Genomic DNA, 15,372 nt, shown 5'->3' with positions numbered 1-15,372 from the left:
TCGCGGCTGCTTTGGGGCTGGTTTGTGGTGTCTGTCATGAGGAAAAAAGTGAAGTTCACTAAATACTGCGTTTTTGCTGAGATTTATTGTTTTATTCCCCTTTCCCCTTCACCCCTACTTGCTATACCCACCTACCCTCGCTTACATTCGCACACCCGGTGCATTTCCCGCTACATTTCCTCCTCCCCTATGTCAGGCTCACCACCTCTTTCGCCACGCTTGTCAATCGCAAGGCTCAAACACAGTCACATATGGACTTCAAAGCCATCATCCCTGTGTAAGATCTGACTCCATTCTGTCTCTACATGTCAACAAGTACCTTCCTTTTATTTATTTTTTTTGGGCAGGTTGGAATATTAAATATGAGTGGATTCTGGGATGCGCAAAAAGCGCTTTTGGTGTTTTCATATACAAAAACATTCTGTAAAAATCACATTTCATACCTTGCTCTTGTTAACCTTTTAAAATATGGGAGGAACCTAATAAACTTAAGGTTGTATAACATTTACCAGTTTCTAGCTAGAATTTTTTTTCTACTTACCTCTGTGAGCATAGGCCCTCTGATGGGCCTCAAATCAGGATCCCATATACTGGAGTTTATCCCAGAAGAAAGCTAAGAAAAAGAATAAAAAAGAAAAAAAAAGATAAGAATCAATGTACACAAACCTACACAGACTTAAGTGGCACTGCAGACACATTTTGTTGCTTACAGTGGTAAAGGGGTGTTAAAACTTTTGCCTTTTTCCTATGTACCCGTTGAGTTCCAGAGATGCAAGAGGTACATTAGCAAATCCCATGTTTGACTGGTATCCTTATTCAAGATCACCCTCTGCTTCAGTTCTGGTGACAACACCTGGATAGGAAATAAGGGGGCGGGGAATCTTCTACAAGCCATGGGCAGCGCTAAAACCTGACTGAGGTTCTACTCCTTCCTCATGCAATACAAAATTAAAAACTACAATTATGACTGAAGTTCTATTTTAAACACTTCACTACCACTGTACATTTTCAAACACTAAGTAGTGAACCTGCACAGGCACTATGCACAAAGCCGTTCAGAGTGGATCGGCACCTTTTGAGGACCAATCACAGCAAAGCACAAAGCAAACACTAGTGTTTGCATTGGACATCCCTCCCCTTCCTTACAGGGGAGAAAGGGGAGAAACGGGAGTTTAACCACTTTACCGCTATGTACCGGAGTACTACTGCGGCAAAGTGGCACGATCCCGTCTGATGACGTAGACCTACGTCGCCAGACTCCTCCCCCTGTAGGCGGCGCTCGCGCGCCGCCGGAGGCGCGCTCCCGCTGTTTTCATTCACAGCGGGAGTCGGGCCAGGGGAGGAGCAGCGGCGATCGGGGAATCCTGTGTAAACAGAGCGGGCGGATCTCCTAAGTGACAGGGAGTGACAGATCGGAGTGTTCAGCATAGCTGGACATCCGATCTGTCCCTGTCTCACTCAGTCACCTCCCCCCCCCACATGTCAGTAAGCACCAGGCATACATTAACCCCTCCCTCTCCAATAAAATTAACCCCTTCCCTGCCAGTGTCATTTTTACAGTAACAGTGCATATTTATAGAACTGATTACTGTAGTAATGTCACTGGTACCCCCAAAAGTGTCAAAAATGTCAGTCAAGGGTCCGATCCGTCCGCCGCAATGTCGCAGTCCCGCAAAAAAATCGCAGATCGCCGCCATTACTCGTTAAAAAAAAAAAAAAAACACCAAAAATGACATAAATCTTTCCCTTTGTTAGTAAACGCAATAACTTTTGCGCAAACCAATCAAAATACGCTTATTGCAATTTTTTTTACCACACATGGGTAGCAGAAAACAAATTGGCCAAAAATTTAAAAAAAAAAAATGGTTTTTACATCTTTTTTGGGGGGAATTTCATATAAAAAAAATGTTAAAAATATGGTTATTTTTTCAAAATAAACGCTCTTTTTTTGTTTATAGCGCAAAAAGTAAAAGTTGCACAGGTGATCAAATACCACCAAAAGAAAGCTCCGTTTGTGGGAAAAAAAGGACGTAAATTTCGTTTGGGTACGGCGTCGCATGACCGCGCAATTGTCAGTTAAAGTCGCACAGTGCCGAATCGCAAAAAGTGGCCCAGACGTAAGACAGCAAAATGCTCCGGTGGTAAAGTGGTTAATCAACAAAACTTGATCAGTGGGGCACAGAGAGCAACAGATTCACTATGATGGGTTTTGTTTGTGAATTTTTTTATAACCTTTTCAACTCCTCCCCCCCCCCCCCCCCCCCCATACACCTCATGCTCTGTGTCCTTTATCCCCTTTTCTTGTACGTTAACACTCATCCCCCCCCCTACAACTGTATGTGACCTTTACATTAACTCCTTCAACTCTTCCTCCTATGTATGGCCCACACATTAATATTGTGCTGCATTTAGTACACCATTATCAAGCTCCATGTTTTAACAAGTTTAACACCAGCACAGTTCTTCATTTAAAAAAAGTTGCATCACCTTGGGGTGTACACTTTTCAAATAGGGGTCATTTTGAGGGGGTGTGTTTTGTCCTTGCATTAAAAGAAGAAAAAGGGAAAAAGGTTTTTTTCTCAATAACTTTTTTCTTTTCTAAAAGAGAAGGAAAATTAGCTATTGTCTTAATGTCTTTGGGCATGTCTAGTTTGTTCAGAGCTTAACCAGTTAAAGCCCGGCCCATGTAGCTTTACTGCTACAGGGCGGTGGCTCTGCACAGAATCACACACTAAATAATATATATATATATATATATATATATATATATATATATATATATATATATATATATATATATATATATATATATATATATATACACACACATATACGATCCGTGCTCCCCGTGTGTTCCTGGGCCACGTTCCTTCCGCATTTATTTTTCTGCCCGCCTTGCTTTCAAACAGTATCTCCCCAGCAAGCATGCCAAATATGGGGTCAAAATGTTTAACCACTTCCAATAGCGGGCACTTTCACCCCCTTCCTGCCCAGGCCAATTTTCCCCTTTTAGTGCTGTTGCATTTTGAATGACAATTGCGCAGTCATGCAACACTGTACCTAAACCAAATTTATGTCATTTTCCCCCCACAAATAGAGCTTTCTTTGGGTGGTATTTGATCACCTCTGGGTTTTTTCCTTTTTGCTAAACAAATAAAAAAAGACCGAAAAGTTTGAAAAAAAAAAAAAAAAAGTTTTGTTTATGTTATACAATTTTGTAAATAAATAAGTTTTTTCCTGCACTGATGAGACTGCACTGACAGGCACTGATGAGGAGGCACTGATGGGCGGCACTGGCGGGCACTGATAGGCAGCACTGGTGGGCAATAATGGGCACTGGTGGGCGACACTGATAGATGGCAATGATGGGCAATGTTGGTTAGACCGGTCAGTCTGGGTAGAATATGGGCTAAGCATAGTCTAATGAAAAAAAAAACAAAGCGGACAATTTAAACAAAGTATTTTTTATTAAAACCGTTTTTTTTTTTCTCCACTTATTTTTGTAATGTTCATCTTCCACCTCAGCTTCGGTAGGTTTTACTCCCTTCATGACAAGGGCATTTTCTGCTATTTAGCACTGCACTACTTTAACTGACAATTGTGCAGTCATGCAACACTAAAACTACATTTTTCTTTGCTCCTTTACACAAAAAAATTGAGCTTTCTTTTGGTTGTATTTAAATCATCACTGGGTTTTTCTTATTTTTTGAGATATAAACCAAAAAAAAAAAAAAAGACTAAAAACTAAAAAACTATTTTCTACTGTTATAAAAACATCCATAAAACCAGATTTCTTCCTAAATTTAGGACAAAATGTATTCTGCTACATGTCTTTGGTTAAAAAAAAAAAAAAACACAAGAATAAAATTTAGGTAAATTGCTTTGTGTCAGTTCTGATGTACTGATGTCCTCATTTCTTGAGGCCCTTAAAATGCCAGGACAGTACAAATTTCCCACAAATGACCCCTTTTTGGAACATAGCCTGAGGCATTTGGCAAGGCTCCATTCACACCTGAGCAGATCATTTTCAGGCATTTTTTGCAGGCCTTTGGGGGTAGGCATTGACATCTAACCAAAAATGCTTGTAATCTGCCAAAAAAAAAAAGAAGGAGAAGCTCATGTACTTTGAGCTTCAGACCACAAAACGCTCATATGTTAACAGGGGCCATTGAAATGAATAGGATTTTGATTGTTGGGGGTTTTGGAACTTCAGGAGATTCGTTTTACGAGCTGGAAAACACCCAGGTGTGAACAGGGCCTAAGAGGCACTGCAAGTTTCCGGAAATTATACAATTTTGTCACAATTTTTTGGAAAATGAAGAAATTAAATTTTTTTTTTTTTAGATATACATTACTGTTACCAGTGCAGTACAGCATCATCACATGACTTGTATGGTGGTGATCAGGGACACTGACTGGTGCCTGTGTGTTAAATATATTCATATTTAAACAATTTGGTATTACATTTTTTAAACTTTAAATATATTGCATTTTTTTATTTTTTATTTTTTTACATACTTTGTGATACTGCAATACTCTAAGGGGGTCATTAGGGTTTATTTTTATTCCACACTTTGCTGTTACAATGATGATCATTGTAACAGCAAAGTTTTTCATGATAGCCGTGTATACTAGTGATCTGTGATTGGATCACAGAACCCTATACTATGTGAGTACAGCTACTCACATAGTATAGGGTTCTGTGATTGGCCCAGGTACCATGTGATAGCTGTGGGACAATTTCAGCAAAGGAAACAGCTGTTACGAATTATTTTATAACCGCTTTGTTTACATTGTGACCATGTGTTCGCATAGCAATCACCTAGCCACAGGCACCGGGATCCGCAATCCAATGTGTCCGGTGGACACAGCAGTCGCAGGAACGGCGCGCTACGCACCTATAACCCGCAGCAGGATGGACCACGTACATGATTCAGCCTGCCTGTGTCGGCTGCTTGCAGTAATAGTACTTATATTTGACAATCCAATATTTTACTAAAAAAGAAAAAAAAAATATATCTCCTTTTATGTTGCTAGTGCTGCCCGTCTGCTGGCCATCTCTTTCCACAATTTCCTGGATTGCAGTGCAGCTTTTTCTCTGTTTCATTTTCTAATGAATACATAACACATGGTACCTTGCCGCCTGCAAGCAGTGATTCCTGTACTGATTCCGCCTCCTGAAACCCTTGCTCTTAGCACTTCTGTAGTTCAGGAAGGCAGGCACTGTAAATTCTGAGATACAACAATGCCTATCAACAGGGTATAGTGAATACATGTCACAGATTTCCAGGAGATAAATGTTTGGGGATCTTCGCAAAGTAGGTTCACAAACATTAGAAGTAGGCTAGAAATAAAACTGTAGAAATAATGGCATATTTGACTTACCGTAAAATCCATTTCCCTGATATTCATTGACGGACACAGCTCTTGACCTTCTTAACCATTGGGTAATACTGCCCCCTAAAGGAGTAGGACACTAGGCAGAAAAAAAGTCTGGCTATGCCTATGGGCAGTCCTTGGGGGTATATTCTCTTTCTTTGCCATCGGTACTCAGTTTTGTTACAAGCAGTGTCAGAAGAATTACAACTCCACAGAGGGGTTAGGGTGCTGTGTCCGTCAATGAACATCAGAGAAATGGATTTTACGTTAAGTCAAAAATCCTATTTTCTCTTTCGTTCATCGACAGACCTGATCTTCTGAATCATTGGGACGTCCCAAAGCAGTGTTAAAACATGAGGGGTGGGAATAGCGAAAAATAAGTTCCCAAGGCTAAACTATAGCCAACCAGGTAACATGGAGCTCAACCAAAACTGGAGCTCAAATGAAAAAAAATACACCCTCAAAGAGGACCATGTCCTCTAAACCGCAGCCTGCAAAACCTTGCGGCCAAATGAAGCATCTACTTTATAGAGCTTTGTGAAAGTGTGCACCGACGTCAAGGTGGCCGCCTTGCAAACCTGCGTCACCGAGCACCAGATGATGGAAGGCACTGAGCGCCCAAGTACAGTGTGCCTTGACAGGGAAAGGAGGAACCGGACCATTGATAGAATAGGCCTGAATCACCATCTGTCTGATCCATCTGGAAATGGTCACAGAGGAAGCAGACAACCCTTTCTGAGGTCCATCGGAAAGGTCCGAGTACAAATTGTGAGTCTGACTTCCTAAAAGACTCCGTAGCCGTCAGGTACACCCTGATTCCCTGAACCACATCCAGGGAATGCAAGCCAATTTCCTTAGGATGTTTACGCCTGGGACTTGGAAAGGCAACACAATGTCTTCATTCAAATGGAAATCAGAGACGAACTTTGGAAGAAACGACGCGGACAGGGACAAAGAACCACCTTATCCCTGTAAACCACAAGACAACCCCACCAGCTCCGACACCCTGAGGGCAGCAGTAATAGCCACCAAAAAAGGCCACCTTCTGGGACAATGTAAGCAGGGGAACCTCCCTAACACTTTCGAAGGGAGGTTTCTGAAGAACCAAATTGAGGTCCCACAGTGGCAATGGAGACCGCACTGGAGGAGCCAAGTGTCTAACCCCCTCAACAAAAAAAGGTACATACCAAGTAATGTGTGGCCAATGGGCGCTGAAAGAAAACCCCCAAAAGCCAAAACCTGGCCCTAATGGTAACCAAGGCCAGGCGCTGCTCAACCCCTCATTGGAGGAAAAGGGGAAACCCCAAAAGACTCACACCACACAATGTACGTCTTCCAAGTACGATGGTAGATCTTCCTAGGAGTTAGATTTTCTAGGCTTCAAATAGGAATCACAGATTCAGACAAAACCTCTATCCTTCAGCACCTGGCTTTCAACAGCCAAACCGTTAAAGCCAGCAACTTTAACCACTTGCCCACCGCTCACATGGAGCGTACTGCGGCAAAGTGGCACGATCCCGTCCAGCGACGTAGACCTCCCCCTGTAGGCGCGCTCCCGCTGTTTTCATTCTCTGCCCCGATCGTCGGGGAATCGAGTGAGGAGATCCTCCCGCCTGTGTAAACAGAGCGGGCGGATCTCCATAGTGACAGGGAGTGACAGATCGGAGTGTTCAGCATAGCTGGACATCCGATCTGTCCTTGTCTCACAAAGTCACCTCCCCCCCACACGTCAGTAAGCACCAGGCATGCATTAACCCCTCCCTCTCCAATAAAATTAACCCCTTCACTGCCAGTGTCATTTTTACAGTAACAGTGCATATATATAGCACTGATTACTGCAGTAATGTCACTGGTAACCCCAAAAGTGTCAAAAATGTCAGTCAAGGGTCCGATCTGTCCGCCGCAATGTCGCAGGCCCGCAAAAAAAAAATAAAAAATAAAAAATCGCAGATTGCTGCCATTACTCGTTAAAAAAAAAAAAAAAAACACCAAAAATGACAGAAATCTTTCCCTTCGTTAGTAAACGCAATAAATTTTGCGCAAACCAATCAAAATACGCTTATTGCGATTTTTTTTACCAAAAATATGTAGCAGAAAACAAATTGGCCAAAAATTATAAAAAATTTGGATTTTTACATTTTTTTGGGGGGGATTTCATATAAAAAAAAATGTTAAAAATATTGTTATTTTTTCAAAATAAACACGCTTTTTTTGTTTATAGCGCAAAAAGTAAAAATCGCACAGGTGATCAAGTACCACCAAAAGAAAGCTCTGTTTGTGGGAAAAAAAGGACGAAAATTTCGTTTGGGTACGGCATCGCACGACCGCGCAATTGTCAGTTAAAGTCGCACAGCGCCGAATCGCAAAAAGTGGCCTGGATGGAAGACAGCAAAATCCTCCGGTGGTAAAGTGGTTAAAGGATGGAAGATTGGCCCTTGGGACAGCAGACCTTCCCTGAGAGGAAGTCTCCAAGGAGCATTGGCGACCAGCCATACCAGATCGGGGTACCAAGACCTGGGAGGCCAGTCTGAAGCCACTAGAATGTGTCTGTGGCGTCTGCCAGAGGATCCGGAAACCGCGCCACAAACTTCTGTACCTTCCTTGAAATGTGTACAGCAGAGAGGGCTGCAACGATCGGTCTGCACACCTTAGAATGCTGGCTACTTCATGTGCCCCCTTGGTGATTGACATATGGTGATTGACATAGACCACGGCTGTGGCATTGTCAGAATGAATTCCTACCGGACACCCCTGAAGACAAATTGTCCAATGATCCAGACAAAGTCTGATCGCTCAGAGTTCCAGTACATTAAATCAGCAGTCTGGACTCTTCCAGAGTCCAGACCTCCGGAGCACAATCTGTTCTGAGGACGCCTCCCTGGCATCGGTGGTGATAACCGTAAAGTACAGGGGGAGAAAGTATTTTCAAACAAATGGTTACTGCCCACACCTGTAACTGGTCTCTGCAGCAAGGAGCATTGGAAAGGCAATGCATATAACAAAGACACAAAGATTACTAGCTCTCCTTAACGACCAGTCTGCGGCCAACCAAATTGACCTGTCCAACAGCATGTGTTAAAAAACAAGGGTTTAGTTGCACACATTTGCAAATACATGCGTAAGTCAGAGACCCCCGACAAGGCACCCCATTATCTCTGGTCCTAACTCTAAATTCTGCGAGTCTCCAAAAATGGAAACACATGCATTTAAATGTATAGGTGTAGGGCAGATATACCTCTAAGGAGCCCACACCTTCTTTAAAAAGGCACAGGGGCACACTGAACACCCAGCCTATAGCACCATGGCCGCAAAGGATTTTCCCTGTCGAAGTGCTGGAGAAGTAAGCCACCTCTAGCGATCATGAATTCTTGTCCCATTGCACCAGAATCTTTTTCCACAGATCTTGGGTGGAACTGTGCAAACAGAACTGCCTCGAAGGTAGACACCATTAGGCCCAGCAGCCGCATGCAAGCCCGTAGGGATGACCGTGTGCTGGACAACAGAAGCAGAATTGCCTCCTGCAATGTCTAGAATTTTTCCAGACGTAGAAACTCTGGCTGAGTCCAGAGTAAGACCCAGATAGCCCAGATTTGTGGAAAGAACCAGAGCAGACTTCTGAAGGCTCAGAATACAACCAAACTCTATCAGAGTTTGCAGAGTAATCTCCAAGTTGTCAATCAGTGCAGTCAGAGGCTCCACTCGAAGAAGATGATCATCCAGGTACCGCGATCCCCCACTGACACAACAATGCTAGCACCGAGGCCAACACTTGTGAAGACCTGAGGAGCGGAGGCGAGACCAAAGGGTAACACCACAAACTGATAGATCTCCTCACCCTGCCAAAGCAGAGGAAGCGCTAATGACCGGCACATATTGGAATGTGAAGGTAGGCGTCCTTTATGTCAATAGAAGTGAGAAAATGCCCCTGATGTAGGGACGCCAATACCGTGCGAATGGACTCCATTCGGAACTTCTGTACCCGTACAAAGCAGTATAGCGCCTTGAGGTCCAGAATTGGATGTACCCTGCCTTCCTTCCTGGGAACTGTAAAGAGGTTTGAGTAAAACCCCTGAAAACTTATCCGAAGTCGGAACCATCACCCCTTGAACTAACAAGTCTTGCACTGCCCCAAAGAGACCCCATAAGCGATCTGGGGACAAGTGCAGGTTGAATGGGAAGAACCTTTCCGGAGGATAAGACCAAAACTTGATCTTGTAGTCGGACCGAATGATTTTGTGGACCCACTTGTCCTGTAATAGGGAGGTCCACAGATCCGGAAACCAGCGAAGACGTTCCTCCACCCCAGATACAGGTGAGGGCGTGCCTCTTCATGCAGAGGAAGCCTTGTCCGCAGGTTTGGAAGAGCCCGCTCGTGGCTTGCCAGACCAGGTCCTCTTGGAACCTCCGGTGGAGGCCCTGCAGGGCTTTGATTCCTTGTCTTGAGACCCTGAGGGACGAAAAGGCTTCTTAGGAGCCGAGAAGAATGGCCCACAACTACGACGGGGCTCCTTGCCCTTGGTAGACTGCGGAATAAGAGTACTCTTTCCCCCTGTGAGACCCTTAATGATGCCATCCGAGGAAGCTCCAAACCGGCAAACCCATACAAGGGGGAGATCAGATAAGGCCTTCTTAGAAGTCTGGTCCGCAGATCATCATTTCAGCCAGATAATACACCGAAGGACCATTGCTGAGCCTAGAATCAAAGGAGCCGCATCCAAAGAGGCATTACAGATAAACTGTAGCCCCTGGACCAACTGATCCACCAGCTCCGCAAAGGCAGGGAGAAGTAGTTTCCCCTCCAGGTCCCAGGGTAAACGTTTAGCCCACTCGGTCAGAATTTGCGACACCAGGGCAATAGTAAATACCGGCCTAAGTGCCGAACCACCCACAGTGAACATTTGGTGGGCCAGAGCCTCTGTCCTCCTATCAGTCGGATCTTTAAAGGCTGGGGACTCCTCAACCGGAATCAATCGCATCCCCCATTTTAAAAGTTTCACACTGACAATTAGTGGATCCACCAGCGCCTTTGTATGCGTGCTAGAGGAGCAGAGGAATCCTCCTCACTATCTGAGCACTCATGGTGCGTGGACATAGAGTGACTCACGTCCGTGGCGGTCGAAACAGTTTCAGGATCTGATGAGACAGATGAGGCAGGGGAGGGCAGGGGGGCACTATATACTAAGCTCACCCGGAAAACAATCAGGGAGGGGCGCCGTTTGCGATCCCGAAAAGGGGACACCAACCAAGGGCACACGAATGGGCCACCTACTGGACCCCGCAAAAAAACAAAGCGGGGGGGGGGGGTCGCACTCAGAGCCCCTCCATAGAGGCCCGCATAATAGGACCACATAAGGGGGCCACCCGCTGTGACGCAGACGCGAAGGCAGGGTACCCCGATTGTCCCGCAGTCTGCAGGTGCCCTACTCAATAATGGTGGCATGGCTGCCATCAAAAAATAAAAAACGCCACCACAGCGCCACCTCTTCCAAGGCCGCATGGCCTAGTAGGCCGCGGACTAAATTTGTGTGGACCGCCAGCCTCTTGGGCGCGAGCCCCAGCGGAAACCGGCCACCCAGGGGAGGGCGGATGCCCAAAACGGAGGGTAGTGGCTTCTGCCACCCTCACTGGAGCTGCCCCACATAGCTCCTGACCAGTAGGACGCAAAGCTGCGGCCTAAATATGGGGCTGAACTCGGCCGCCTGAGGCGCGGATGCCAAACCATCCATTTACTCAGCCCAACAACTGCAGCAGGGATCCCAGAGGAGATCCCTGCCCTAGTCACCAACCCCCAGGGTAGCAGGGAAACCTGCTCAACCCCCCATTGTGCACCAGGAAAAACCCGGTCAGCAGCAACTCCAACAAGCCCCCCTTAAGAGCATGTGGCAAAAGCCAGCTCAAACTCCCCCAGGGAGAGGGGGGGGGGGCCTGAAGACCCATACTTACCACCAAATTTACTTAGGGGCTGGGGAGAGAAACTCGTGGGTCCCACTGTCCCAGGGAGGGGCCCATGTCTAAACCCAAAAACCCTCCAGGGGTGGGGGAGGGACAGCTACTTACCATACCAGGAACATCGTGGGCACCGCTCTTGACAGACCACTGCTCCATCGGGTGGCTGTCAGCCAGGAGGAACATTGTGACTCAGGACGAGGCCAGGCTGTATGCACCCTCACAAGACGTTTAACTAGCAGGCCAGCCCCCTTCCAGTGGGGCTATGTTGCGGCTGACCTGGCGCAGAGCTGAGGCCTGCTGGCCAGACTGGAGGGACCTTCTGGATCTAGATTATCCAGTCCGTCCCCCAGTCCGGCAGTTGATAGCAGATTCTCACAGGAACAAAATAAAAAGAGAAAAAAATCAATTTGAAAAGACAAAATTGCCAGGACCAGAGATCCCAGCAAGGAACTAGGTCCTTACTCCTGACTAGGCAGAAAAAAACAGTACCTATAGCTGAGAGTGGGGGTATACCCCCTGGGACTTCCCCATAAGCGTAGTAAAGCTTTATACTGCCTAGTGTCCTACTCCTGTAGGGGGCAGTATAACCCAATGGTCAAGAAGATAAGGAGCTGTGTCAGTCAATGAACGAAAGAGAAAACACCTTTAAAACAACTTTATGTCTGTTAATGATTAGGGGGAATTACATAGGCTCTTTATCACCCACTTACCTGAGTGCGTGACCCCCTTGGAAAGGCTGGCTCTTCAATCTCCCTCACCAGCTGGCTCAGGCTGTGCTCCAGTTCCTCCTGCTGCTCCCCCAGTGGATCAGAGATGTGGGGGGAGCTTCTGGCCAAAAGGTGAGAGTCTGTGTGCTTCTCCTCCATCTCTGCCAGAAGATCATGTTGCTCCCGCCAATCATCATCTGCAGAGAAGAGAGGACGTTGCTCAATGTTAGAAGTTATCACAACCTTCTGCAATTCTACAGGAAAGCTGAACCAGCTGCTACAAACAAAAAAAGTGGACACCAATACAGAAATATTTATCACTTTGCAGTTACAAAACAGCATTAACAGAGGCTGAAATTGTGTAGAACCGTATAATATGCAACTGCTTGTTTGCAACACAGTGATGATAGGCCATATTATCTGTAATGATCGCCAACAAAGGGAAGCCAAAGTGTTTCTGCATAAAAAAAAAAAAACTGATACTCAACAGGAGCACTTTTTCAGGTGACCCTTACGTTAATATTTAGCTGCACGGCCAATTTATTTTTGCTTAAGGGGCATATTTATATTGCAATGAATGTGACAATTTCCAAACACTGACTGTAGTTGAATCAAATACTGTCATTTAAAACATATGCACCAGAAAGATTCACCTGCAGTGAAGGTTTAAAGTGGTTCTAAAGGCTGAAGATTTTTGTACCTTCATACATCCTATGCATGAAGGTAAAATATCTTCAGTATGCAGATCACCCCGCAGCCCCTCCAAAAACGCACTTGAGCCTGATCCAGCAATGTGCACGAGAGAGGCTGCTCTCCCAGGTCTCTGCCTCCTCATTGGCTTGGAAAGAGCCAGTAATGACACAAATAGCAGGGCTCAGAAGCTAGCATGCACAAGTGCCACCATAGCAAGTGGCTTCTTACGGGCCACTCAGGGAAGAGGAGGATCTGGGCTGCTCTGTGCAAAACAATTGCACAGAGCAGGTAAGTGTGTGTGTATATTTTTTTTTTTTTTTTTAAATAAAAGATTCACCTTTGATATTTTAAAAGATGTCACATTCAATGCTTTAATATACAAGGTGTTGGAATTGTGTGGAAAGTTATTTGGCTTACTTACCGGAGCTCGATTTAGAAAAGTTCATTAGAAAATTAATTTTGCACAATTTTGATAGGCTTGCTGTTCGTAATCACAGAGAATAATATAAAACATTGGATAAAAGGAGGAAGATGTAGAAGGACTATCTATATAAATAAGGCTGCCAAGCTGCAGCTGACGATGTTAGGATTTTTGGATACCTGTACAATTTTTGGACTGCAACATATGACCCAAGGCTTTTTCATATTCATGACTACTTTAGTTATACTAACACCTTCAGGTAAATAGACACTGTGCCGGAAAAAAAAAAAAATATCAATAGATTTCTCAGTCCAGGCATACCCCCTTTCAGCATACCAAGCCTCAGTTTTGGAGTAAGCAATGAGGAACACAAATAAAAAGGAGAGAGATCCCTGCGTCCTGTGATGTGTGATGTAGTCTCAGAAAAAGATTTACTGGGTAAACCAAAAATCATAATTTCTCAATTGTACATCACAGAACCTCTTCATATTTACTACTTGAGATGCCCCAAAGTACTGAACATGAGGAGTGGCAACACAGCAACAAGGCCAACAAAAACCAAAACAAAGGGTGAACCCCACTACAATGCTGCCTGTAATCCGGACTGTCCGGGAGTCGCACAGAGTGGGTCTAAAGGGTGATTGCACAGTTTGGGACTCCATATTACAAAAAACGGAGTACTGTTGCTTTAAGAGCGCCGATCACATTATCCACACCACCGATCGCAGCGATCTGCAGGGAACCCCTTTAAACTAAACTGAACTGCAGAAAGTGCAGGAATATGCCCGCAGGGACCCCAAGTACTCTACTACGTCAGACAAACCGTCCTCCCAATTCTTCCAGCAGCATGGAGGGAAAGACAGGAAGTGACCTTGGCCAGCAGCAGGAAACAAATGGACAGGAAGGGAGGTCACACTGCTCAGCATAGCACAAGGGCTACATAAAGATGGATGCCCATACATATCAATAGGAAGCTACAGGGAAAATGGCTGCCCCACACAAGTCTATGGGGAAAAATTCACATTGCCCACACTTAAGATGGCGGCGCCCACGGCTAAACCATGCAGCTAGGGACCGACACATGAAAGCATCAGGAACCACAACAGGAACCAGCAAGCCCAAGGTGCCAGGCGCTCCAGACACACAGCCATCACAGGGACAGGGAAGGGGTGAGGGTAGGACACAGGCCGGGAAGGCCAGGGGGATCTTTTGGGAGTCACAATACCCATTATCCCCAGGAGAGGGCCCACATCCCCCCAAGGCCAGCAGGGACAAGGGGGGCACATTTAGTCACCATACCATGGACAGGGTGGGCTCCGCTCCGGGCAGACTGCCTCCCAACTGTAGTGGGGGTCCTGCCAGCCGAGGGGTACGCTGCAAGGCATCCGCTAGCAGGCTCGCCCCCATCCGGAAAAGGGACACCGTCATGGCTAGGCCTAGGTCGGAACTATAACCTACTCAAGCTCGTAGGCCAGACTGGGGAGACCATAAGGATCTAGATTATCCAGTGCGAAGCCCCAGCCGGCATCGTTGCTTGTAGATTACCAGGAAAATTCTTTCCTGAACACTAGCTAGCAAGTGAGTAAAGGGAAATAAAAAGAAAACATTCTGAAAAGAATAAAAAAAACTGAGACCGGAGTCCCAGCAGGAAACCCAAGTCCTACTCCTTCTCTAGGCAGAAACAAACTGATGTGCTGGGCTGTGGCAGTGGGGGTTATGCCTGGAGGGACAGCCCCGTGGGCGTGAACATTTTAAAAGTTTTGTACCAACGTACTGCCTAGACTACTCCTGCAGGCGACAGCATAACTCCACTCAGCTCATGGAGAGGAGGCTGCATCTGTCGATGGACGATAGAGACATTTACATTTTTGGTTCAATGAATCCAAGCTCTGCAAGCTAAGATAACATGCACTGCATTGATGCATTCACACAATTTCACAGTAACCATGAGATAAAACAGTTAAGGAATATTCCTTTATCCCATTGTTCTGCAATTTATGTACACCACAAACTGTATGATTGAATCAGTTCTGATATTGCTGTTTTACTAACCTGACAGCTTATTCTAAATAGGAAACCTTAATTTTGTTCGCAAATTAAAGATTCAAACTACCAGCAAGAATAAGTTCTTACAGTTAAAGAGCACCTGTCATTTCAAATCCATAATGGCAGTGCCTGTTAGCAGGAATCCACTTGCCGCCACGTCCCTCACCTTGTTGTATC

The 15,372-nt window shown here is 45.5% G+C and overlaps 1 protein-coding gene across 1 annotated transcript in view; it reads right to left on the bottom strand.

Annotated features, from left to right (window-relative positions):
* PATL1 (PAT1 homolog 1, processing body mRNA decay factor) overlaps positions 1-15,372 on the bottom strand; it is a 104,271-nt gene that overhangs the window by 72,068 nt on the left and 16,831 nt on the right. The window contains exons 3-4 of the mRNA XM_082268306.1: positions 12,039-12,232; positions 542-613 (exon numbers count right to left, since the gene is read on the bottom strand). Of these exons, the coding sequence (XP_082124432.1) occupies positions 542-613; positions 12,039-12,232 (266 nt within the window). The remainder of the gene's footprint in view (positions 1-541; positions 614-12,038; positions 12,233-15,372) is intronic.

This window comes from Pelophylax lessonae, assembly GCF_965119305.1.
Source record: "Pelophylax lessonae genome assembly, chromosome: 9".
Classification (NCBI taxonomy): domain Eukaryota; kingdom Metazoa; phylum Chordata; class Amphibia; order Anura; family Ranidae; genus Pelophylax; species Pelophylax lessonae.
This window is presented reverse-complemented; position numbering and strand designations above follow the sequence as displayed.